Raw genomic sequence first — 25802 nt, 5'->3', positions numbered from 1 at the left:
TAAAATACATTTAATAGTGACTAAATCTCTGCCTAAACAATAGTACTATAGTCCTTTAATCTGTTAGGAATTTGGAGGCATAGAAAGGTCAAGGGACTTTTTCAAGGCTGCACAGTGAGGAGAGAGGACTCTGATTCTCCTCTACTCAATAAATACGGAAGTTTCAGTTATTCTGGATTCTGCCAAGGAAGCTGAGCCATTTATTTGGATGAAGAACTATAAAGGATCAGACACCTAAAAGAAAAGTCGATTTGCTTCTAAAATCCTGGAATGGATTGCCCTGTAACCTACATTAGTTTCCAAACTTAGTTACGCAAATCATCTAAGATTTAGGGAAGGGGTATGGGCATATGGATTTTTAAACATATGCTCAGAAGTGGAGTTTCAGAATTATCAATCTTATGGAGAAGATATAAATTGTATTATTTATTGCTTCCTAACAAATCACTCCAGAACTTAGCAGCTTAACACAATAATCATTTATTATCTCATGGTTTCTGTGTATGTAGAATCCATGTGGGCCTTAGCTCGGGGTCTCTGGTTTAGAGTCACAAGATTGCAATCAAGGTGTCAGTGGGGCTCTAATCATCTCAAGGCTCAATAGGAAGAGGATCTTTTGCCGAGTTCACTCACATGTCTGGTAGCAGGATTCAGTTTCTCAGAGGCTGATGAAAAAAAAGCTTCAGTTGCTTGATGGCTGATGGCCAGAGGCCTCTCCTCAGTTTCTTGCCACATAGGCCTCTCCTTAGGGCAACTCACAATATGGCAGTTAGACATTTCTCAGGAGAAACCAAGAAAGAGCAAGCAAGATGGAAGCTACACTCTTTTAACCTAGTCTTGGAATTGCCATCCTATCACTCTTGTATTTGATTCATTAGGAGGAAGTCACTAGGTCAAACCCACTCTCTTCAAGAGAGAATTACTCAAGGGTGTGAATACCAGGAGGCAGGGATCATTGGGGGTCTTTTTAGAGGTTACCCATCATGGAGATGTTAACAAAGAATTAAAAACCAAGGTGATAATATATTTCCTAGCTCTGTCCACCGAGAGATGGTATGTATAAAATATAAACAAAATATAAATATACAAAATAAATGAATAAATGGGCAGAAGAAACGATTTTTTTTTAAGGAGAAACAAATCTTACTTAAAGAATTCTAAATTATTTATGTAGATATTCCACTCCAGGAGTTGAAGCTTAATCTCATAACCTTTGAGGGTGGGTAGGATTTAGTGACTTGCTTCCAAGAGAATATGTAAAGAGAAGAGAATATGTAAAGAGGGTAAAAAATGCAACTTCACAGTGGAGAAACAAGCAAAAACTACCATGGTCAGGTTAACATCAGCAGAAATAAATCATGCTAATATCTAATATACCCTCTGATATGATGTGATGAGAAGGGCATCTCAATGTATGGTATTTCTCCCAAATCTTACAACCCCAGTGTAATCATGAGAAAACCAGCGGATTAATTCAAATCAAGGCATATTTTGTAATTTATCTTATCACACTCCTTAAAAATGTCATGGTCATAACAGGATTATGAGAAACAAATACTGAGAAACTCAAGAACAGGAGTCTAATGAGGCATTGATGACTTAATGCCATGTGGCATTGTGGACTGGATCCTGGAACAGGAAAAGGACATTAATGAAATCTGAATGAGGCAGCCCTGGTGGCTTAGCAGTTTAGAGCCGCCTTTGGCCCAGGGCGTGATCCTGGGGACCCAGGATAGAGTCCCACGTTGGGCTCCCTGCATGGAGCCTGCTTCTCTCTCTCTCTCTCTCTCTCTCTCTCTCTATATATATATATATATATATATATATATATATATATATATATATAAAATAAAACTTGGGTAAAGTCTGGAGTTTAGTAAATAGTAATGTACCAATTTTATATTTTATAAATGCATCATGGTAATGCACTGTTAGCATTAGGGGAAGCTGAGTGAGGGGTAAACAGGAACTTCTGAACTATCTTTGCAACTTTCCTGTAAATCTAAAATTAGGGACGCCTGGGTGGCTCAGTGGTTAAGCCTCTTTGGCTCAGGGTGTGATCCTGGAGTCTGGGATGGAGTCCCACATCGTGCTTCCTACATGGAGCCTGCTTCTCCCTTTGCCAGTGTCTCTGCCTCTCTCTGTGTGTGTGTCTCTCATGAATAAATAAAATATTTAAAAAATATATTTAAAAATAAATCTAAAATTATTCTAAAATAAAGTTAATTAAAAGGAAAAAGTGAAGTATGCTGCTTATTTCAAGTATGATGACTGCAAGATTTTTCCTTACTTCCTGGCTCAGCATATTTTGCACCCTCCTTTCTCCTCTACCAGCCACAAAATTCTGATGCCAGGTGCCATGAGACACACCCACAGGTGCCCTTGTAAGATGGCATATAGCATGGCTAGGAGTATTCTGGGAAGACATTCCAACATCGTGGCAGTCAGCAATATCTAATCACAAAAGGAACCTAAGTTCAACTCAACCCTCTTCCCCTCACCCAGATCTCCAAAATGCCCAGGGCCACTCCTGAGCACCTAGTATGCAGACAGAAGTGTGAAGAAAAGGAAGCTGGAATGGAAAAAAGGCAGGTCTTGACCAATCTCTGTTTGAAGGTTGCTTTAAAACATCTTCATTTTGAAGAGTAGAAAACATATGACCGTGTGAACTCAGTGCGAGGGTCCCTCCTTGGGTCTTGGAAGGGGCTGGTGCAAGTCAGGGGGTCTGAGCACAAGCTTCATTAGCTTTTCAGTAAATCCACCCTCTAAGGATTTCGGAAGAAACAAGTAAATTTTGCCAGAAATGCCGCGCTCCTTTGCTTCCACTCCTTTAGCTCAGAAGCACCAACTCTTTCGTCAAGCCTCAGCCAAAGCACACCTCTAAAATGTGTTCATTGAGTCCTCTGGCCGGCTTGGGCAGGTCTCCCAGGTTCCCAACATTCCTTCATTATAACATTTGGTTATGTTTGTGTTTCTGTCTTCCGGTTAGTCTGCAGCCTCACTGAGGGTGTGGTTCAAGGCTTTTAAAAATCTTTGTACTGTCATAATGGGCCCTCAACAAGCCCTTAGTGAGCAAATGAATTAGTGCTCTTGCTGAAGTTGGAAAGACCTCGCCAGGAAGGCACTTGGGCACCAGGGGGTAAAACCACTATAGCTCTGGTGCCTGCCCAGTGGCCCGTGGGATCCATTACAAAGGGAGCCTTAGAGAGACAGCCAATCAGCAACAGCCTCCTTACAGGCCACAGAGAAATACTCAGCAGGTTTTTCACTCTACGTATGAATTTCCTCCTGGACCTACACACGTCACCATGCTGACTATATTGTTAGCTATAGATGTAATGATCATTTTCATGGCAGAATTATTTGAAATCTTGTGTCCCAGAATATTCAACTGTGGGATCCCTGGGTGGCGCAGCGGTTTGGCGCCTGCCTTTGGCCCAGGGCGCGATCCTGGAGACCCGGGATCGAATCCCACGTCGGGCTCCCGGTGCATGGAGCCTGCTTCTCCCTCCGCCTGTGTCTCTGCCTCTCTCTCTCTCTCTCTCTGTGACTATCATAAAGAAATAAAAAAAATTAAAAAAATTAAAAAAAAGAATATTCAACTGTTAAAAAGCCTGTATCCCCAAGAATCAGACTAAACACGCAGTGGAACTGAAGACGGTAAAATCCTCCCCCATGCTCTTTGTATGCCCCACACCCTCAACCCCCCCTAAACACAAGCACACTTGGGATATGAAGTTCACGTGGGAAGATCTGCCGGCCAAACAGAAGTCCCAACAGGCTTGGGATAAAGGGATCAATGTAAGTCAGTTAACAAGGGCTTAAGAGTCCGGCTTCTTTCAAGGTAATAGACACCTGCGGCTACATTCGGAATATGGGTTTTTTTTTTTTTTTGAAGATTTATTTATTCATCAGAGACACAGGCAGAGGGAGAAGCAGGCTCCATGCAGGGAGCGCGACGCCGGACTCCATTCCAGGACGTTGGGATCACGCCCTGAGCCCAAGGCAGACGCTCAACCGCTGAGCCACTCGGGCGTCCCCGGAACACGGATCTTGCTACACACTTAGAGAATGGGGTTTCCTAACAAAGTACTTTCTAGAGTAGAGCAGTGAAGACACAAAGCGAAGTCCACACGAAAGCGCCCGCCTCCCTCCAAGCACTGCGCTTGCGCAGACGCACTGTGAGCGGCGGCAGCAGGCCTGTGGGCGGGTAGTCTCTCTTCCTCTGCGGGCAACCCGTACCCGCCTCCGGGCCGGAGGAAGCAGCTGATTGGCCAGTCTGGTCCGGACTAGGGGCGGAGACTGGGTGATTGGCAGTAAATCCCCGGGAGAGCCAAGCTAGAAGCTGGAGCAGCGCAAGAAGGCGCCTGGCTGCCGCGCGGCAGAGGTAAGTGGGGCTAGAGACTCAAGAAGCAGTTGGCGGCGGCGGGGGGGGGTCGAGGAGGCGCTCCCAGGCTTGGGGGCGGTGGGAAGTCCCGGTAAGTAAGTAGGAGCTGAAGGACCCCCGAATTCGGGCATGCGGGGACGACGCCGGGCTGCGTGGGCCGGTTGGGTGTCTCCGCGGCGGCTGAGAGGAGGTTCTCGGCGGCCGCGGCGCTGAGGCTTCTGGGGGGGCGGGAGCACCGGCGGAGCGGAGGGAAGCGGGCCCACCTGCCCCAGGGCTGGGACTCCCCCTCCGGCTCCCCCTCCCCCCGGCCCTTAGGTCGGTCCTTCGGAGCCCGCAGCCCGCGCGCCAGCCGCGGGGCGGCGGCCCGGGGACGTCAGCCCTTCGCGGTGGTTGCCTGGGGCGTCGCGCTCTTTCCCGGGACTGGACGGACCGGCGTCCGCGGCGGCCCCTGGGGCCGGGCCGCGGGGACTCTGGGAGGAGTCCGGGAGGCCGAACCAGTCTCACCTGGCGGGTGTTGCTGCTTCATTCTCACCTCCCAGTACTGCCCAGTGTCACTTCCTGAACGCAAAAAATATCGACCTCCGGGGGTTTAAAAACACGTTTTGTTATGGAAATCTTCAAACCTACCGAGGTCAAGGGGTTGGTATTAGGAGCTCGGCGAACCCATCAACCAATTTCGACAATTGTCTACACATGGCCGGGCTTGCGCCCTCTCCGGGTTATTTTCTAGCAGATCCCAGACATTTAATCTTTCCTAGGTATTTCTTCGGCTTTGTCATGGTCATTAACTGTACTAATTATTTTTTTTTAATCATTTGCTTTCTAGAGGGGTTGAATAAAATAAGGCACACGTGAAGGTTTACACGGCGCAAATTTCAGTTTGTGCTACAAGAATGTGGGGAGTTCTCCGAAAGTGCAGTTTGACTACCCCGTGTTCAGATTTTAAAAATAATTGAAGGGATCCCTGGGCGGCGCAGCGGTTTGGCGCCTGCCTTTGGCCCAGGGCGCGATCCTGGAGACCCGGGATCGAATCCCACGTCAGGCTCCCGATGCATGGAGCCTGCTTCTCCCTCTGCCTCTCTCTCTGCCTCTCTCTCTTTCTCTCTCTGTGACTATCATAAAAAAATAAATAAAAAAAAAATAAAAAAAATAAAATAAAAATAATTGAAAACGAAGGTACCAAACAACCCAGTCTTGGCGGTAGCATTATTGCTTTTTGAGCAGAAATATTAATATTGGTAATTTCTGCTTATAGGACTCTTGGTAGGTATGAGGCACTGTGAAACTCCACCTATTAAATTTTTACAACAGCCATGTGAAGTAGGTATCCAGTTTTACAGATGAGGGGAAGGGGGGGCTAAGCAATTTGCTGTAGGTCACACTGATATAAATAAGGGGGGACAAGGGGCTGGGGTGTCTGGGGTTTAGGATACTAAACCAGGTCCCTGCCAAGTTCTTTTTTAACCATAATTAAATTTCATAAGAATTGTGGAATAAATGTAACTGATGTGGATTATTTCTATTTAGCTATAAATCCATAATGAAAAGAAAAACCCTGTAACTTATGAGTACAGTGATAAGATAGGTATTTTTGTTTCTTTCAAACAGTAAGAGGTTTGGGGGGGCGGGGGGGGGAATCCCTGGGTGGCTCAGCGGTTTGGCGCCTGCCTGCCTTTAGCCCAGGGCGTGATGATGGAGTCCCACATCCGGCTCCCTGCTTGGAGCCTGGTTCTCCCTCTGCCTGTGTCTCTGCCTCTTTCTGAATAAATAAAATCTTAAAACAAAACAAAAAAGCCGTAAAAGGTTAATGCAATTGAATTTTAAGTTGAAATCTTAAATTGAATTTAAGTATGTAAATGTAGATCAATAAATACAAGTGTTTACAATTTATGTAGTATAGGACCAGTTAAAGGGGAAAGGAAACCAGAGGAAATATACATCAAATAATCTCTATTTACTTTGGCACTCATCAGCTATTTATATTGAGTACTTTAAACTATATCCCTTATCTTCTCAATCTTATACGATTTCTAAACCAAAATCTACATCCAAATAGTGTTAGAGGAGTCAGGAACTAGAAAGACTGCTGGGCTTTTCAGAGCACAGTAGGAAAGACCAGTTAAATTGGAGTTTAGGATTACTACTAAAGGGATTAATTCACGAGTCTAAAGTTAGACTCACATGTGACTTTTGGCACTTTGAGTGCCAAGTTTAAGGAGTTTGAACTTAAGCAAAACAGTGACTCACTGATTGCAGCCATCTCATAGGGAGAGTAAGCTGGGCATTATCAAAGATGGCTTCACCTGAAATATGAAAAGATTAGTAACTTGACATGGAGGATATATAGGAAATAGATGTAACTGTTGAATTTACGAAAGTAAGGCAAGGAATAGAGAAAAAAGCCTGAAAAGGGGGATGAACAGATGGCATGATTCTGAAGTGCTGGTAAACTTTAGTTTCCCTAAGTTTATTTAAGTAGGCTCCACACTTAGCATGGAGCCCAGTGTGGGGCTTACCTTCCTGACCCTGAGATTGACTTGGGCTGAGATCAAGAGTTGGACTCTTAACCAACGGAGCCACACAGGCGCCCCAACAAGTTTATTTTCTTAGGCAGATTTTTTAGACTGATGAAAAGGAAACTTAGGATCTGATAAAGAGGATTTCCATAAAAGTTACATTTACATATAGATCATGCTTAAAGATGAAATATTTCCCCTGTGGGTTAAGAAATAAGACAAAAATGACTGGTATCAACGCTTCTACTGAACAGTTCATTATAGCCAGGGAAAAGACAAAGAAGATATAAAAATTGGAAACATGACATGGTAGTCATAAAAATTTGAAAATAAAAAAAATAAAAAAAAATTTGAAAATACACTTTAACAGAACTAATTAGTACTTATTGCAAATTAGTAAAATTATACAAACCATAAAACTTAGTAGCTTTAAAAAGCTCCTAATAATTAAATAGTTGCAAAACCTTTAAATGGAAAACTACAAAGTGTGATAAAAATTAAAGTAGATTTAAATAAATTGGGGATTGGGATGCTTGGGTGGCTTGGCAGTTGAGTATCTGCCTTCAGTTCAGGGTGTGATCCAGGTCTTGGGATCGAGTCCTGTATCGGACTCCCTTCAGGGAGCCTGCTTCTCCCTCTGCCTGTCTCTTTCTTGTCTCTCATGAATAAATAAGTAAATAAATCTTAAGAAATATATAAATTGGGGGTTATAGAATTTTAGTAAATTGGGAATTTGAATATTATTACTGTGTCAGTTCTCCCCAAATTGATCTGTAAATTTACTGTGATTCTCATTAAATTTGACTAGGTCTTGGTTTTGTGGCAATTGAGAGATGATTCTATAATGAACATAAAAATATTTAAGACCAAAAAGCAAGAATGATAGAAGAACAAAGTCAGAGTTTTAAAGCACTGAATATCAAAACTTATTGCAAAGCTGTGATAGTTAAAACAGTGGTACAAAGAAAAGTATCAAGGGACACCTGGGTGGCTCAGCAGTTGAACATCTGCCTTTGGCTTAGGGCGAGATCCCGGAGTCCCGGGATCATGTCCCACATCGGGCTTCCTTCATGAAGCCTGCTTCCCCCTCTGCCTATGTCTCTGCCTCTCTCTCTCTCTCTGTCTCATGGATAAATAAATCTCAAAAAAAAAATTAGGCTCAGATGGCCCTCCAGTAAACTGCTGAGACAGCTGAACATATAGAGAACATAGAAAATTAGCTTCATGCTAATCATAAAAATGAATTTGTGGTATATCTAGAGGTAAATGTACAATGTGAAAACTTTCTGAAAAGCATACAGGAGAATATCTGCACGATCACTGTTATAGGCAGATACTGCTTTGTTGAGGACACAAAATACGATGGCCAAAAAATAAAAATAAACTGGGTTTAACTACACTAAAATTCAGAACTTTGAAATTTTTATTTTATTTATTTTTTGTAAAAGAACTTTGAAATTTTTAGAAAAAAGTAGATTAATTTAAAATACTGACTCAGTTTCAAAACTTTTAGGTCAAATGTACTAATTTATTTTAAAACATCTTTGTATCATTGTTATTTTTTTAAGATCTTATTTTTAAGTAATCTTACACCCAATGTAGGGCTCAAACTTTTTTTTTTTTTTTTTAAGATTTTATTTATTTATTCATGAGAGACAGGAAGAGAGAGAGAGAGAGAGGCAGAGAGACAGGCAGAGGGAGAAGCAGGCTCCATGCAGGGAGCCGGATGGTGGGACTGGATCCCCGGTCTCCAGGATTACCCCCTGGGCTGAAGACGCCATTAAACCGCTGAGCCACCCAGGCTGCCCCAAGTTTTTTTTTTTTTTTTTTTTTTTTAATTGAAGTGTAGTTGACACACAATGTTACTTTAGTTTCAGTTGTACAGCTAGTGATTGCACAAGTCTCTTCTGCTAGGCTCACAGGCGTAGCTACTATCTGTTACCATACAACATTATTATAATACCATTAAATATGTTCTCTGTGCTATAGCTTTCATCCCCTGTGGCTTATTCCATAATTGGAAGCCTATGCCTCCCACTCTTCTTCACCCATTTTTTTCCATCCCCACCCCCTACCAATCTGGGAACCACCAGTGTATTCTCTGTATTTACAGGTCTAAATTGTGGTTTTCTTTTCTTAGGGTAAATACCCAGAAGTGGAATTACTGTATTGTATGGTATTTATATTTTAACTTTTTTTTTTTAAGACCTTCCCTACTATTTCACAATGGCTGTACCAATTTACATTCCCACCAATAGTGCGTGTGGTTCCTTTTTCTTGACATTCTTCCCAACATTTTTTTTGTTTTTGAAGATTTATTTATTTGAGAGAGAAACAGACTCCCCACTGATCCAGGGAGCCTGATGTATGGCTCAATACCTGATTGAGATCAGGGATCATCCTGAGATTATAACCTGAGCCACCTGAGCCACCCAGGCGGCCCACTTACTGTTCTTGTCTTCTTGGTACTAGACCTTTTGACTGGTGTAAGGGGATAACTGTTAGTTTGATTTGCACTTCCCTGATGGTTAGTGATGTTGAGCATCTTTTCATGTGTCTGTTGGTTAACACCATGTCGTCTTTGGAAAATGTATATTCAAGTCCTCTCTCGATTTTTAATTGGATTGTTTGGGAGTTTTTTGGTGTGGGGTTGTATGTATATATTTTGGACATTAACCCCTTATCTGATATATCACTTGTGGATATCTTCTCCCATTCAGTAGGTTGCCTTTGATAGTTTATTTTGCTGTGCAAAAGCTTTTCAGTTTGATGTAGTTCCAGTTAATTTTTGCTTTTGTTGCCCTTGCCTGAGGAAATAGATACAAAAAAAATATTTCTAAGACTGATGTCGAAGAGTTTTACTACCTGTGTTTATTTTAGTTTTATGGTTTCAGGTCTTACATTTAAGTCTTATTTTCAGTTTGTATTTGTATATGGTATAAGAAAATGATCCAGTTTCATTCTTTTGCATGTAGCTGTCCAGTTTTCCCAAAAGCATTTATTGAAGAGACTGTTCCTCATTTTCTTGCCTCCTTTGTTAAAAATTGACTACCTACGTGTGGGCTTTTTTCTCAATCTGTATTCTGTTCCATTGATCTTTGTGTCTTTTTTATGCCAACACCATCTGTTTTGATTTCTGTAGCTTTGTAGTATATTTTGAAATCTGAAACATGAAATCTCCAGCTTTGTTCTTAAGATTGCTTTGTAGCCAATTTTTGTAGATCGTTTGTGCTTCTATACAAATTTTAGGATTATTTGTTCTAGTTCTGTGAAAAATGCTATTGAAATTTTGATAGAGATTGCATTCTGTCTGTAGATTGCTTTGGGTGATAGGGACATTTTAACAATACTAATTTCTCTAACCCATGAGCATAGTATATCTTTCCATTTTTTTCTGTCATCAGTTTCTTCTGTCAACATCTTATCATTTTTAGAGCAAAAGGCTTTTATGCCTTGGTTAAATTTATTTGTAGGTATTTTCTTCTTTTTATGGAATTGTAAATGCAATTCCTTTTTCTTTAAGATTTTTATTTATTTTTCATGAGAGAGACAGAGAGGCAGAGACATAGGTAGAAGAGAGATGGGCTCCCTGTGGGGAGCCTGATGCAGAACTTGATCCCAGGACTTCGGGATCACACCCTGAGCCAAAGGCAGACGCTCGATCATTGAGCCACCCAGGCGCCCCAAAACCCAACAGATATTAATTTTGTATCCTATATCTTTTCTGAATTTGTTTTATTAGTTGTAACAGTTTTTGGTGGAGCCTTTAGGAGGTTCATGTAGTATCATGTCATCTATAAATAGTCAGAATTTTTTATTTCTTATCAATTTGGATGTCTTTTATTTCTTGTCTGGTTGCTGTGGCTAGGATTTGCAGTATTGTGTTTAGAAGAGAGGCAAGAGTAGGCATCCTTGTTTTGCTCTTCATATTAGAGAAAAAGTTTTCAACTTTTCACTGTTGAGTTCAAGATGGTAGCTGTGCATTTGTCATATATGACTTTTATTATATTGAGATACATTCCCTCTATATCCACTTTGTTGAGGTTCTTTTTTTTAATCATGTTGAATCTTGTCAGATGGTTTGTATCTATTGAGACGATCATGTGATTTTTATCTTTTTGTTGTTGTTAATGTGGTGTAATGCATTGATTTGCAGATGTTGAACTATCCTTGTATCCCTGGAATAATTTTGGTAATTTTCTGGTTGTTTTTCTTGTTCTTTTTGCCTTTCTTTTTCTCTTACCCTTCTCCCTTATTTAATGACTTTCAGTATTTTTCTCTTCTGAATGGGATCTTATTTATTCCCAATGATCACAGTCACATAAAACCAGTGCTCCTTACACTCCTTCATGTCCATCACCCAGTTACCTCATCCCCTCAATCCCCTCCCCTCCAACAATGCTCAGTTTGTTTCTGGTGATTAAGAGTCTCTTAGGGTTTTTTTTTTTTTTTAAGATTGATTATGTATGTATGTATGTATGTATGTATGTGAGAGAGAGAGAGAGAGAGAGAGAGAGAGAGAGAGAGAGAGAGGCAGAGACACAGGAGAAGGGAGAAGCAGGCTCCTTGCCGGGAGCCTGACGTGGGACTCGATCCTGGGACTCCAGGATCGCGCCCTGGGCCAGAGGCAGGGGCTAAACCGCTGAGCCACTCAGGCATCCCCCTCTTAGGGTTTTTATCCCTCTTTGATTTTGTGTTTGTTTTTTTTCCCCCTCCCTTCCCTTATGATCTTGTTTTGTTTCTTAAATTCCACATATGAATAAGATCATGTAATTGTCTTTCTTTGATTGACTTATTAGCCTAGCATAATACTCTCTAGTTCCATCCACATCCTTGCAAATAGCAATATTTAAAAAAATTTTTTTTTGAATGGCTGAGTAGTATTCTTTTTTTTTAATTTTTATTTGCATTTATTCTATGCAGAATTTACTCCCGGGCCATAAGTTTTTGTTTCTTCAGTTTCTTGGATATCTTGTTCTTCTGTGCAACCTCCTCTTCTGGTTTAGGAACAATCTGCTCTTTTTCAGTAAGAATCATCTCGATGTGGCAGGGAGAGCTCATGTATGGATTAATCCGGCCATGAACCCTGTAGGTTCTATGTCGCATCTTGGGGGCTTTATTCATCTGGATGTGCTCAATGACCAAAGAATCTACATCTAAACCATTAAGTTCAGCATTACTCTCCGCATTTTTAAGCATGTGCAGTAAAAATTCAGCACTCTTTTTGGGCCACCGACCCTGTGTCCAGCCCCACTGTTTGGCCTGAGCACACCTACCAACTCCACCATTGTAGCAACGGAATGGCATGCACTGCTTCTGCAAAGTGACATCTTTCAGATACTTGGTGGCTTTTCGAATATGCATACCCTTTTTTTTTAAATTTTTTTTTTTATTTACTTATGATAGTCACAGAGAGAGAGAGAGAGGCAGAGACACAGGCAGAGGGAGAAGCAGGCTCCATACACCGGGAGCCCGATGTGGGATTCGATCCCGGGTCTCCAGGATCGCGCCCCGGGCCAAAGACAGGCGCCAAACCGCTGCGCCACCCAGGGATCCCTGAATATGCATACCCTTGATGGCCTGGGCAGTTTCACGTGTGTTCTTAAAGTGAACACGAAGATTTGAACCTCTCGACTTGCATGATTTTGTAGGGTTTTCTGGGTCCAGCGAGTAGCGAACCATCTCCAGAGGTCACCTCAGGCCGCTCGGGGGAAGAGCGTGAGTAGTATTCTATAATATATATACACACTACATCTTTATCCATTAGTCTGTCGATGGACATCTGGGCACCTTGCATAGTTTGGTTATTCTGAACATTGCTGCTATAAACCATTGGGGTGCATGTGCCCCTTTGGATCACTACATTTGTATCTTTGGGGTAGATATGAGGTAGTGCAATTGCTGGATCATAGTGTAGCTCTATTTTCAGCATTTTGAGGAACCTCTGTACTGTTTCCAGAGTGGCCGTACCAGCTTGCATTTCCACTAACAATATAAAAGAGTTTTCCTCTTTCTGCATCCTCGGTACATCTGATATTTCCTGACTTGCTAATTTTAACCATCATGACTGGTGTGAGGTGGTATCTCACTATGGTTTTGATTTGTATTTCCAGGATCACAAATGATGTGGAGCATTTTATCGTATGTCTGTTGGCCATTTGTATGTTTTCTTTGGAGAAATATCTGTTCATGTCTTCTGCCCATTTCTTGGTTGGATTATTTGTTCTTTGGGTGTTGAGTAGATCTTGGATACTAGCCCTTTACCTAATAAGACAGTTGCAAAGATCTTCCATTCGGTCACTTGTATTCTGGTTTTGTCTACTGTTTCCTTTGCTATGCAAAAGCTTTTTATCTTGATGAAATTTCAGTAGTTCATTTTTGCCTTTGTTTCCCTTGCCTTTGGAGACCAGCCTAACAAGAAGTTGCTGCTTCCAAGGTCACAGAGGCTGCTTCCTGTGTTCTCTAGAATTTTGATGGATTCCTGTCTCACATTTAGGGCTTTCATCCATTTTGAGTCGTCTTGTATATGGTGTGAGGAAATTGTCCAGTTTCATTCTTCAGGATGTGGCTGTCCAATTTTCCCAACACCATTTGTTGAAGAGACTGTCTTTTCCATTGGATATTCTTTCCTGCTTTGTCAAAGATTAGTTGACCATAGAGTTGAGGGTCCATTTCTGTGTTCTCTATTATTTTCCATTGATCTATGTGTTGGTTTTTGTGCCAGTACCATACTGTCTTGATGATTACAGCTTTGTAATAGAGCTTTAAGTCCAGAATTTTGATGCCACCAGCTTTGATTTTCTTTTTCAGCATTCCTTTGGCTGGGATCCAGGGTCTTTTCTGGTTCCATACAAATTTTAGGATTATTTGTCCCAGCTCTGTGAAATAAATTGATGGTAGCTTGATAGGGATTGCATTGAATGTATAGATTGCTCTAGGTAGCATAGACATTTTAACAATATTGTTCTTCCAGTCTATGAGCATGGAACATTTTTCCATTTCTTTGTGCCTACCTCACTTTCCTTTGTGAGTGTTCTGTAGTTACCTGAATACAGATCCTTTGCCTCTTTTGTTAGGTTTATTCTTAGGTATCTTATGGTTTTGGGTGCAGTTGTAAATGGGATTGGCTCCTTAATTTCTCTTTCTTCTGTCTCATTATTAGCTTATAGAAATGGAACTGCTTTCTGTGCATTGACTTTTATATTCTGAATTGCTTTGCTGAATTGATGTATAAATTCTAGCAATGGAGTCTTGGGTTTTTCACATAGATTATCATGTCATCTGCAGAGAGTGACAGTTTGACTTCTTTACCTATTCGGATGCCTTTTACTTCTTTTTGTTGTCTGATTGCTGAGGCTAGGACTTCTAGTACTGTGTTGAACAGCAGTGGTGAGAATGGACATCCCTGCCACGTTCCTGACCTTACGGGGAAAGCTCTCAGTTTTTCCCCATTGCTAATGATATTTGCTGTGGGCTTTTCACATGTGGCTTTTATGATATTGAGGTATGTTCCCTCTATCCCTATACTGTGAAAAGTTTTATCAAGAAAGTATGCTGTACTTTGTCAAATACTTTTTCTGTATCTATCAAGAGGATCATATGGTCCTTGTCCTCTTTTTTTTTTTTTTTTTTTTAATGTAGCCTATCACATTGATTTTTGCAGATATTGAATCACTGTTGCAGCCCTGGAATAAATCCCACTTAGTTGTGGTGAATAATCCTTTAATGTACTGTTGGATCCTATTGGCTAGTATCTATGTGGGAATTTTGGCATCCATGTTTACCAGGGATATTGGTCTGTAATGCTCATTTTTGGTGATGTTTTTATCTGGTATTGGGATCAAGGTAATGCTGACCTTATAGGAGGAGTTTGAAAGATTTCTTTCCATTTACTGTTTTTTGAAACCGCTTCAGAAGAATAGGTATTAGTTCTCCTTTAAATTTTTGGTAGAATTCCCTGGGAAGCCATCTGGCCCTGGACTGTTGTTTGTTGGGAGATTTTTGATTACTGTTTCAATTTCCTTCCTGGTTATGGGTCTGTTCAGATTTTTCTTTTTCTTCCTGTTTCAGATTTGGTAGTTTATATATCTGTAGGAATTTATTTATTTCTTCCAGAATGTCTAATTTGTTGGCATACAGTTACTGATAATATGGTCTTACAATTGTTTGTATTTCTTTGGTGTTCGTTGTGATCTCTTTCAGTCATGATTTTATTTGGGGCCTTTTTCTGTTTAATAAATCTGGCCAGGGGTTTATTGATCTTACTAATTCTTTCAGAGAACCAGCTTCTGGTTTTGTTAATGTGTTCTATTCTTTTGGTTTCTATTTCGTTGATTTCTGCTCTAATCTCTATTAATTGTCTTCTGGATTTAGGCTTTATTTGCTGTTCTTTCTCCAGCTCCTTTAGATGTAAGGTTAGGATGTATATTTGGTGCCTTCCTTGATTCTTGAGAAAGGCTGTATTACTATATACTTCCCTCTTAGGACCACCTTCGCTACATCCCAGAGGTTTTGGGTAGTTACGCTTTCATTTTCCTTTGTTTCCATGAATTTTCTGAATTCTTTAATTTCTTTGTTGACTCATTCATTCTTTTTTTAAAAAATGTTTTTTTTATATATTTTTTTTAATTTTTATTTATTTATGATAGTCACAGAGAGAGAGAGAGAGGCAGAAACATAGGCAGAGGGAGAAGCAGGCTCCATGCACCGGGAGCCCGACGTGGGATTCGATCCTGGGTCTCCAGGATCGCGCCCTGGGCCAAAGGCAGGCGCTAAACCGCTGCGCCACCCAGGGATCCCTAAAAATGTTTTTAAAAGATTTTATTTATTCATGAGAGAGACAGAGAGAGGCAGAGACACAGGCAGAGAGAGAAGCAGGCTCCACATAGGGAGCCCAATGTGGGACTCGATCCCAGGACCCCAGGATCATGCCCTGAGCTAAAGGCAGACACCCAACCTCTGAGCCACCCAGGCATCCCTCATTCATTCTTTAGAAGGATACTCTTTCACCTCCATGTATTTGAGTTCTTTCCAAAATTTTTTTAAAATTTATTTATTCATGAGAGACACACACACACAGGCAGAGACACAGGCAGAGGGAGAAGCAGGCTCCATGCAGGGAGCCCGATGCTGGACTCGATTCCCGGTCTCCAGGGTCAGGCCCTGGGCTGAAGGCGGTGCTAAACCACTGAGCTACCTGGGCTGCCTCTCTTTCCAAATTTTATCTTGTGATTGAGTTCCAGTTTCAAAACATTGTGGTCTGAAAATATGCAGGGAATGATCCCAGTCTTTTGGTATTGATTGAAACCTGATTTTTTTTTTTTAAGATTTTATTTATTTATTCATGAGAGACAGGAAGAGACAGAGGGAGAAGCAGGCTCCATGCAGGGAGCCTGATGTGGGACTTGATCCCAGGACCCCAGGATGATGCCCTGGGCTGAAGGCAGGCGCTCAACCCCTGAGCCACCCAGGTGTCTCAAAACCTGATTTCTGAACCAGTGTGTGGTCTGTTCTAGAGAATGTTCCATGTGCACTCTAGAAGAATGTATATTCTGTTGCTTTAGGATGGAATGCTTTGAATATTCTATGAAGTCCATCTGGTCCAGTGTGTCATTCAAAGCCTTTCTTGTTCTGCTTAGATGATCTGTCCATTGCAGTGAGTGAGGTGTTAAAATCTTCTAGTATTCTTATATTATTATCAATATGTTTCTTTAATTTTGTTAGTTGGTTTGTATAATTGGCTGCTCCCATGTTAGGGGCATAAATATTTAGAAATGTTAGATCTTCTCATTGACTAGACCTTTTAATTAATTAATAAGTTTAATTAATATAGTGTCCTTCCTCATCTCTTATTACAGTCTTTGGTTTAAAATCTAACTTGTCTATGGGCAGCCTGGGTGGCTCAGCGGTTTAGCGCCTGTCTTCTGCCCAGGAAGTGATGACCTGAGGTCGAGTCGCAAGTTGGGTTCCCTGCATGGAACCTGCTTCTCCCTCTGCCTATGTCTCTCTCTCTCTCTCTCTGTCTCTCTCTCTCTCTGTCTCTCTCATGAATTAAAAAAAAAATCTAATTTGTCTGGCATAAGGATTGCTATCCCAATTTTCTTTTGATGTCCATTAGCATGACAAATGGTTTCTACCCCCTCTCTTTCAATCTGGAGATGTCTTTCGCCTAAAAGGAGTCTCTTAAAATAAATAAAAATAAAAATAAAATAAAATAAAAATAAAATGAGTCTCTTGCAGACAGCATATAGATGGGTCTTGCTTTTTTATCCAGTCTGATAGCCTGTGTCTGTCTTTTGATTGGGGCATTTAGCCCATTTACGTTCAGAGTAACTATTGAAATCAGATGAATTTAGTGCCATTGTATTACCTATCAAGTCACTGTTTCTGTATATTGTCTCTGTTCCTTTCTGGTCTATGTTACTTTGGGGTTCTCTTTGCTTAAAGATTCCCTTTTAATATTTATTGCAGGGCTGGTTTAGTGATCACAAATTCTTTTGGTTTCTGTTTGTCCTGGAAGCTTTTTATTTCTCTTTGTATTTTGAATGAGATCTTAGCTGGCTAAAGTATTCTTGGCTGCATATTCTCATTTAGCACCCTAAATATATCATGACAGTTCTTTCTAGCCTGCCAGGTCTCTGTGGATAGGTCTGCTGCCAGTCTAATGTTTCTACCCTTTTAGGTTATGGACCTCTTGTCCCCAGGCTACTTAGGATTTTCTCTTTGTCTCTGGGATTTGCAAGCTTCATTATTACATGTCAAGGTGTTGAACTATATTTGCTGATTTTGAAAGGGGGTTCTCTCTACCTCCTGGAGGCATTAAAGTGCCTCCTTTCTTCCCCAGATTAGGGAGGTTTCTTGCAGTAATTTGCTTCAATATACCTTCTCCCTCCACCCCTTGCAAAATTTTCTTCTGGTATCCCGGTTCTAATATTGTTTCGCTTTATGGTATCATTTATTTAATTCTCTTGTGATCCAGTTGTTTATCTTTTTCTCAGCTTCTTTGTTCTTTATCATTTTGTCTTCTATATCACTAATTAATTCTCTCTTCTGCTTCATTTATCCTAGCACTTAATGCTCTGTTTTTATTGCATCTCACTAATAACCTTTTTTATTTTGTTTTGATTAGAGTTTAGTTCTTTTATTTCTCCAGAAGGGGATTCTCTGGTATCTTCCATGCTCTTTTCAAGCCCAGCTAGTATCTTTGTAATCGGTATTCTGAACTCTGACATCTTACTCCTATCCGTACCGATTAGGTCCCTGGCAGTCAGTACTGCCTCTTGTTCTCTTTTTTGAGATGTTTTTCCTGGCTTGTCATTCTGTCTAGAGAATGATAGATGAACAAGAGAACAAAATACTAAAATGGCAACAATGACCACAGAGAAATGAATGCCAAACAAGTCAGGAGAGACCAGAAATCTAAAAGAAAATGGAAATTAAAAATAAAAAGAATATAATGAACAAAACAAGCAGTACATTATATTCTGGGTGTAATTGGTCTGTCTGTAAATGAAACTACATCGCAAAATTGTAAAGAAAGAAAAACATACAAAGACTATTAAATACATTGAAAGGATAGAATGTGACTGTGAAGATGAAAATTTTAAAAAGATTTAAAAATAATCGGAGAGAACAGAGCAATACATTAGATTTGTGTATTTGTGTATTTTGGTTTTTTATTAGAAGAAACCACATCCCAAAATTGTAAAGAAAGAAAAACATATATATATATATACAAAAATAAATACAATGAAAGATAGAATGTAAATGTAAAGATGAAAATTGCAAATTTAAAAAGTTGCTAAAATAAGAAATTGGCTAAAAAGGAAAGAAAAAAGTTAAAATTGAAAGACAAAGAATCTTTGAGGAAAAAAACCTATGAATTCTATATACTGTTTTCCCCTAATGTTGGAGTTTTGCAGTTCTGTGTGATTGATAATCGTGGTCTTAGCCATATGTTCTTGCTGATCTTCTGGGGAGGGCACTGTTGTACTGATGCTCAGATGTCTGTCCCACACAGAACTTAGCCAGGGGGACAGGCAGCTTGAGTTTCTCTATGTGGCTTTTGTTCCCTCAAGGCTTTCTGTGCTGTTTTAGAGGGTGTGAATGAAAATGGTGGCCCCCCCAGTCTCCAGCCCCGATCCGATAGCTCCTGCCCTCCATTCCTCAGTGTGCCCTCTGGGTAAAGCAGTCAGTCATTCCTGTCTCACTGGTCTCTGTCCATCCTCTCTGCTCAGTCTGTGACCCAGCATTTCTATCTCAGACACTCGACCCCGCTTTGATCTCCAAACCCTGCAGACTCCCGAGCAGGCACCAGTGCCACTCTTCCCAAATGAGGGAGGGCAGTCTCACTGAGGTTCTGCCCCTTGCTGAGCACCTGTTCAGAGAATGGTTTCCTAACTGTGCCTTGGTTGTGGTTTATGGCAACCCCGAGCTGAAAGCCCACTCCTGGGCTCTCTGCAGCCTGCTTCTGGTAACTCTGCTGTACTCAGGTGCCCTTTTCTTTCTGTGACCCTGGGGATCCTGACACCACACTGTCCTACCTATGATTCCACCCCGCTTAGCCACCTGAGCTGCCTTTCAGGCAGTATCCCTTACCAGGAATACTGAATTTGCAGGCTTCTGAATTTGTGCTCCGCTGCTATATCACTTACCCTGAGTCAGCTTACGGAGGCTCCCTCCCCACCACAGTTTATCTTCTAATATATCACCTTGGATCACTTCTCCACAACTTGTACCTTGCAAAAAATGGTCAATTTTTTATTTGTAGAATTGCAGCAATTCTTAGATTGCCGGTTAAATTCTCAAGTGTTGGGCAGCCCGGGTGGCTCAGGGGTTTAGCGCCGCCTTCAGTCCAGGGCGTGATCCCTGGAGTCCCACGACTGGTTCCCTGCATGAAGCCTGCTTCTCCCTCTGCCTGTGTCTCTGCCTCCCTCTCTCTGTGTCTCATGAGTAAATAAAATCTTTAAAAAAAAAAAAAAATTCTCAGATGTTAAGAATGATAGCTATCTAGTTGAATTCCTGGGACCAGACAAAACTAAGGTCTCCTGTTTCTCTGCCATCTTGGAGGATCTCCAGTTTTGCTTGGTGTTATGTGTAGATTCTTTTCTCTTCATTTTATGCATATCTATTTTAGGTTTTGGCTTTGTGGTTACCATAAGGTTCATATATAACACTGTATAGAATTTGTTAGTCCCTACTACTTTTTTTTCTTTTAAGATTTTATTTATTCATGAGAGACAGAGAGGAGAGAGGCAGAGACACAGGCAGAGGGAGAAGCAGGCTCCATGCCGGGAGCCCGATGTGGAACTTGATCCTGGGACCCCAGGATCACTCCCTGGGCCAAAGGCAGGTGCTAAACCGCTGAGCCACCCAGGTGTCCCAGTCACCTACTTCAAACACACTACTACCTATCACTTCCTCCCACATTTTTTATTTTTAATGTTCTATTTTACATTTAAAAATTTGTCTTTTATTACTATATATACCGTTTTTATTACTTTTTTCCTTTAATCTTCACACTAGCTTTATATGTGGTTCATTACGTTTGCTGTACATTTGCTTTTTTTTTTTTTAAAGATTTTATTTATCTATTCATGAGAGACACACAGAGAGAGGCAGAGGCACAGGCAGAGGGAGAAGCAGGCTCCATGCACGAACCCGACATGGGACTCGATCCCAGGTCTCCAGGATCACGCCCCAGGCTGCAGGTGGCGCCAAACCGCTGTGCCACCAGGACTGCCCCTGTACATTTGCTTTTATCAGCAAGATTTTTTTTTTTTAATTTTCTTTTAGTTATGGACCTTTCTGTTTCTCTTAAAGAAGTCCCTTTAACATTTCTTGTTAGGCTAATTTAGTGATCATGAACTTAACTATTTTCTTTTTTAAATTTTTTTTCTTTTTTCTATTTTTAGTATATTTTATTTTAGTAATCTCTACAACCAGCATAGGGGTTGAACTCAAGAGCCTGAGATCAAGAGTTGGTGCTGTTCTGACTAAACCAGCTGGCTGTTTTCTGGACTTCTTTAACTTTGGAAACTGATCTCTTCTTCAGTTCTGTATGATAGCCTTGTCAGGTAGTTTTCTTGATTGTAGGTTTTTTCCTTTCAGTACTTTGAAAATATCATGTCACTTTTTTTCTGGCCTAAAACATTTCTGCTGAAAAACTGGCTGTTTCATGGATGTTTCCTTGCTGTTTTTAAGGGTTATCTTTAATTTTTGACGTTTTAATTATTAAACATCTTGACGTGGACCTCTTTAGGTTTATCTTGTTTGGGACTGCCTTTGCTTCCTGGACCTGGATATGTGTTTCATTCTCCAGGTTAGGGAATTTTCAGGTATTTTTTCTTCAGATAAGTTTTCAGCTTCTCTCTCTCTCCTTCTTCATCTGGTTTAATGTCTGCTTAGTCTTTCAAGATATGCATGAGGTACCTTTGTGTATTTAAAGAACTCTTTTGTTAGATGTGTTGGTTTCTTTTCCATTTTCTTAAACTATTATAATACTTAAGACAGCCCTTTTTTTAAAAAAATTTTATTTATTTATTCATGAGAATACACAGGAGAGAGAGAGAGAGAGAGAGAGAGAGAGAGAGGTAGAGACACAGGCAGAGACACAGGCAGAGGGAGAAGCAGGCTCCATGCAGGGAGCCGGATGTGGGACTTGATCCCAGATCTCCAGGATCACGCCCTGGGCTGTAGGCGGCGCTAAACCGCTGAGCCATTGGGGCTGCCCAAGACAGCTTTTCAATTCGGATTTTTGTCAGCGTCAGATTATTTCTAGGAAATTTCTAGAAGTGAAGTTGCTAGTATATACATATTGCCAGGTTGCCCATCAGAAATATTGGGCAACCCATGCCTCTACCAATACTGAGTTGTCCCTGTTTTTTAAATAAAATTTATTTTTATTAGAGAGTGCAGGCGAAGAGGGTTTATTAGAGAGTGCAGGCGAAGAGGGGCAAATGGGGGGTGGGGGAGAGAATATCTCAGGTGAACTATCTGTTGAGCATGGAGCCTAAATCAAGAGTCTTGGTGTTTAACTAGCTGAGCCATCCAGGCACCCAGGGTTGTCCCCTTTTTTATCTTTGCCAATTTGATAGCTGAAAAGGGATGACAGTTTTAGTTAACATTTACTTGATTACTAGTGAGATCATTAAAAAATTTTTTCTTACAAATCTCATGTCACTTTCTGTTTTTCTATTGGGCTCTGATCTTTTATTTGATAGCACTTTATATTCATTAGGGATTGTAATCATTTGTTATATATAAGTTGCAGCTAGGTTTCTTAATTACTTAAATGATGGATGCAGAATGGATAATAAAATGAAATATTTATGTCAGCTGGGAGAGTACTCAAGGCTGTAGTTTTAGGGACCAGCACAGGCCACTTCTGAAACAATCCCTTAAATTTATGATACTGTAGTTGTTGCTTACCATTTATCAGATGAATTTATACAACTAGTTTTGACTAGTGTGAGTTAGTGGTGAATTAAAATGCAAATTTAAATAGGGAAGTTAAGGGAAGCCTGGGTGGCTCAGTGGTTGATCCTGTCTGCCTTTGGCTCAGGACGTAACTCTGGAAGGCGTGATCCTGGGGTTCTGGGATTGAGTCCTGCATCAGGCTTCCCACAGGGAGCCTGCCTCTCTGTGTCTCTCGTGAATAAATAAAAACAATCTTTAAAAATAAATAAGGAAGTTAAATTAAGCCTCCATGACTTAAAAAAAAAAGTCATGATAGATTTTTGATATATATGTATATTAATATGCAATACCCTGTGATAAAATTATTTAACCTTCAAGAAAGTTGATTAGTGACTTTTTGAAATGGAATTCTTATATGGTGGTAAGTATCGATTTTACATATAGTGTGTATTGATGAGTGGGATACTCTGCTAGAGAGATAATTTTAGGTGGAAGGGAATCAACTTGATATTTGTTTTAGCAAGATATCTCTTTATCTCAATATCTTTGGGCTGCGATAGGGAGTGTGACCTATAATAAAATTTTTTAAAGTGAATTGGGAAAAACATCCAGAAATAACAGGCACTAATTACATAGATTTTATTGCTTGGGCCAAAGTTAAATTATTTTTTTAAAGTTAATTGACTTAGGGACGCCTGGGTGGCTCAGCAGTTGAGCGTCTGCCTTCAGCTCAGGGCATGATCCTGGAGTCCCAGGACCGAGTCCCACATCGGGCTCTCTGCAGGGAGCCTGCTTCTCCCTCTGCCTGTGTCTCTGCTTCTCTCTGTATCTCATAAATAAATAAAATCTTAAAAAAAAAGTTAATTGACTTAAACTAATACCTGTTTTTTTTTTTAATTTTTTATTTATTTATGATAGTCACAGAGAGAGAGAGAGAGAGAGAGAGAGAGAGAGAGAGAGAGAGAGGCAGGCAGGCAGAGACATAGGCAGAGGGAGAAGCAGGCTCCATGCACCGGGAGCCCGATGTGGGATTCGATCCTGGGTCTCCAGGACCGCGCCCTGGGCCAAAGGCAAGCGCCAAACCGCTGCGCCACCCAGGGATCCCACTAATACCTGTTTTTGCTACTATTCCTATGCTTTTCTCTTTTTTTTTAAGATTTTATTTTTTTGGGATCCCTGGGTGGCGCAGCGGTTTGGCGCCTGCCTTTGACCCAGGGCGTGATCCTGGAGACCCGGGATCGAATCCCACGTCGGGCTCCCGGTGCATGGAGCCTGCTTCTCCCTCTGCCTGTGTCTCTGCCTCTCTCTCTCTCTCTCTCTGTGTGTGTGTGACTATCATAAATGAATAAAAAAAAAAAAAAAAAAAAAAATTTAAAAAAAAAAAAAAAAAAAAAAGATTTTATTTTTTTAAGATTTTAAGTAATTAGTAATCATTATACCCACCATGGGGCTGGAATCTACAACCCTGAGATCGAGTTGCGTGATTTAATGACTAAGCCAGCCAGGCGCACTTCTGTGCTCTATTTTTTTTAAAAATAGAATCACAAAAATATTGGAATCACATATATATGTTTGCAACTTTTTTCACTTATCTTTATTATGAATGCTATCTGTGTATAACTTTTTGTTTTAATGGTCATAAACTTAGAATGGATATTTTGAATTTACTTTGTTTTTCTATTGATGGACATTTAGTTTGCTTCTGAAATTTTCTTTTTATGCTAATGCTCAGTAAATACCTTTCCTAGCTACTAAAAACTATTTATTACAAAGGTATAATTTATTGAGTCTCGCCACAAAGGCAATTCTTTATATACACAATATTCAGGAGACAGTAATTATTACACAGCTTACAAAAATCACCTGTATAGTGAATTTTCATCACTTTGGTGGGCCCCAGGATGGCACTATTAACAATAAATATTAAGTTCCGAATAGTGTGTGTGTTTCTATTGCTGTTCAGGATCACTTGAGATATTTGAACAGTCTCTTCAAAAGATTGTTTTAAAATTGATACCAGAATACTTAATTCATTTGCATGGGAATACCTAAAATATACTTTTGAGTACATTAATTATGTCATTCTTTGTAGGATTATGTTTCAGAGATCCTCACATGAATATGGTATATTCTTAGTTCAAATGGAAATCTAAGACTACCTTTGATCATATTTCACTCAAGGGAAGGTGCCCTCTAAAAACGTCACAGGAAATGTCTGTCAGAAATTTAATTTCATATGTAAAACCTATTTACTTGAAAGAATTTTCATCGTTTTAATTAGTTGGTGTTATTAGACTTTAAGGTTTTTTGTTAAGAGATTAATAGGTCATGAGATTTATTCATTTGTGGACTAAAAAAAGTAAGGCTTACATGTTAGATTCTGTGCTAGGTGCTGGGAATATAATCTGTATTTAATTTTGCATGAACAATTTGTATAGGTTATAAATTCTAAATTGCTAAATTGTGCCCATGGGTCAGATACTCTATCGTTTTTTATAATATGGTAAAGTGTTCTAACTTAAAGTTTCAACTAGACTTGAAGTGATTGAATTATAGCAGTGGTCACTAGATTTTAATTTTAATCTTCAGAAAGTAGGACAGGGCAAAAGTTAACTTTGTGACAAGTAAAGACTTATTTTTTTAAACGTTTTATTTATGCATAAGAGACACGGGGGGGGGGGGCGGGGGAGAGGAAGAGACACAGGCAGAGGGAGAAGCAGGCTTCATGCAGGGAGCCCGACATGGGACTCGATCCCAGGACTCCAGGATCACACCCTGGGCCAAAGGCAGGCGCTAAACTGCTGAGCACCCGGGCTGCCCAAGTAAGGACTTTAAAAAAAAAAAAAAAAAAAAAAGTCACCCATCTATTTTCCCCATATTCTAAAAGAAAATTATTTTTATACCAAAATGTAAGAAGGATGTATTCTCAAAATAAAGGACAGTAACTTTAAGTTGAATTCAAGGTTTTTTGTTGTTGTTTTATGCCTCATGGTCCTTATGCGATTGTTATTTGGGATGCATTGATAAGTTTATATAATCTCTTAGTATTCTGAGTAACCGGAAACTTTATTCTACTAAATAAGCCAAGTGAATAAGAATGTTTTATTAATCCTTTTAGACTTCTTCCACCCTCCCACTATAAAATGGTCTTGCTCTTCTCGCATATTGTAAAGATAATTAAATGGCCATTTCTTTGAATAGTTCCCAAAGACCTTATAAAAATAAGCTCCAGTGTACTTTTGTAGCTTTTCAAGTTTTTGGCATTTTAAATTTAACGACAGCTTTGTTATTACCACTAACAGGGTTACTATGAAACTATTTACTGCTAATAAACTTTTTTTTAATTATATCTATCTCAAAAACATATGCTGCTTTGTTGAAAGCAGTATTGTGTTATCTCTGATTGCTGTAAACTTTAATTGGTCTAATTATACAATGTTAAAAATTTCATAGCCATTATTGGAGGGAAGAGGAAGTCTATT

At 40.1% G+C, this 25802-nt stretch overlaps 2 protein-coding genes across 3 annotated transcripts in view; one reads left to right on the top strand and one right to left on the bottom strand.

The window, feature by feature from the left end:
- Nucleotides 1-4324: 4324 nt before the first annotated feature.
- The window catches only part of MTFR1 (mitochondrial fission regulator 1), a 67065-nt gene continuing 45587 nt past the window's right edge, over nt 4325-25802 (top strand). The window contains exon 1 of one of the 2 annotated variants that reach the window (XM_055318210.1): nt 4325-4387. The gene's annotated coding sequence lies outside the window, so the exon portion shown is untranslated. Of the gene's footprint in view, nt 4388-12552; nt 12622-25802 lie in introns of those variants that run through there. The other variant, XM_055318209.1, reaches the window with a different exon arrangement.
- LOC129505263 (60S ribosomal protein L17-like) lies at nt 11830-12598 on the bottom strand. The gene is made up of 2 exons (XM_055318212.1): nt 12479-12598; nt 11830-12274 (listed from the first exon to the last, which is right to left on the bottom strand). Exons 1-2 carry the CDS (start codon nt 12583-12585, stop codon nt 11830-11832), a joined length of 552 nt encoding a protein of 183 aa, XP_055174187.1. The 5' UTR covers nt 12586-12598.

This window comes from Nyctereutes procyonoides, unplaced genomic scaffold (genome assembly GCF_905146905.1).
Source record: "Nyctereutes procyonoides isolate TBG_1078 unplaced genomic scaffold, NYPRO_anot_genome, whole genome shotgun sequence".
NCBI lineage: Eukaryota > Metazoa > Chordata > Mammalia > Carnivora > Canidae > Nyctereutes > Nyctereutes procyonoides.
The sequence above is the reverse complement of the archived record's forward strand: the minus strand, read 5'-3'. Positions and strand labels throughout refer to the sequence as shown.

What these genes read in the sequence shown, in the direction of transcription:
- LOC129505263 (XM_055318212.1), bottom strand. Translation starts at nt 12,585, where the DNA reads ATGGTTCGCTACTCGCTGGACCCAGAAAACCCTACAAAATCATGCAAG. An exon ending in CGTGAAACTGCCCAGGCCAT is followed by an intron (nt 12,275 to 12,478) that starts CAAGGGTATGCA and finishes AAATTTAAAAAA; the next exon opens with AAAGGGTATGCATATTCGAA.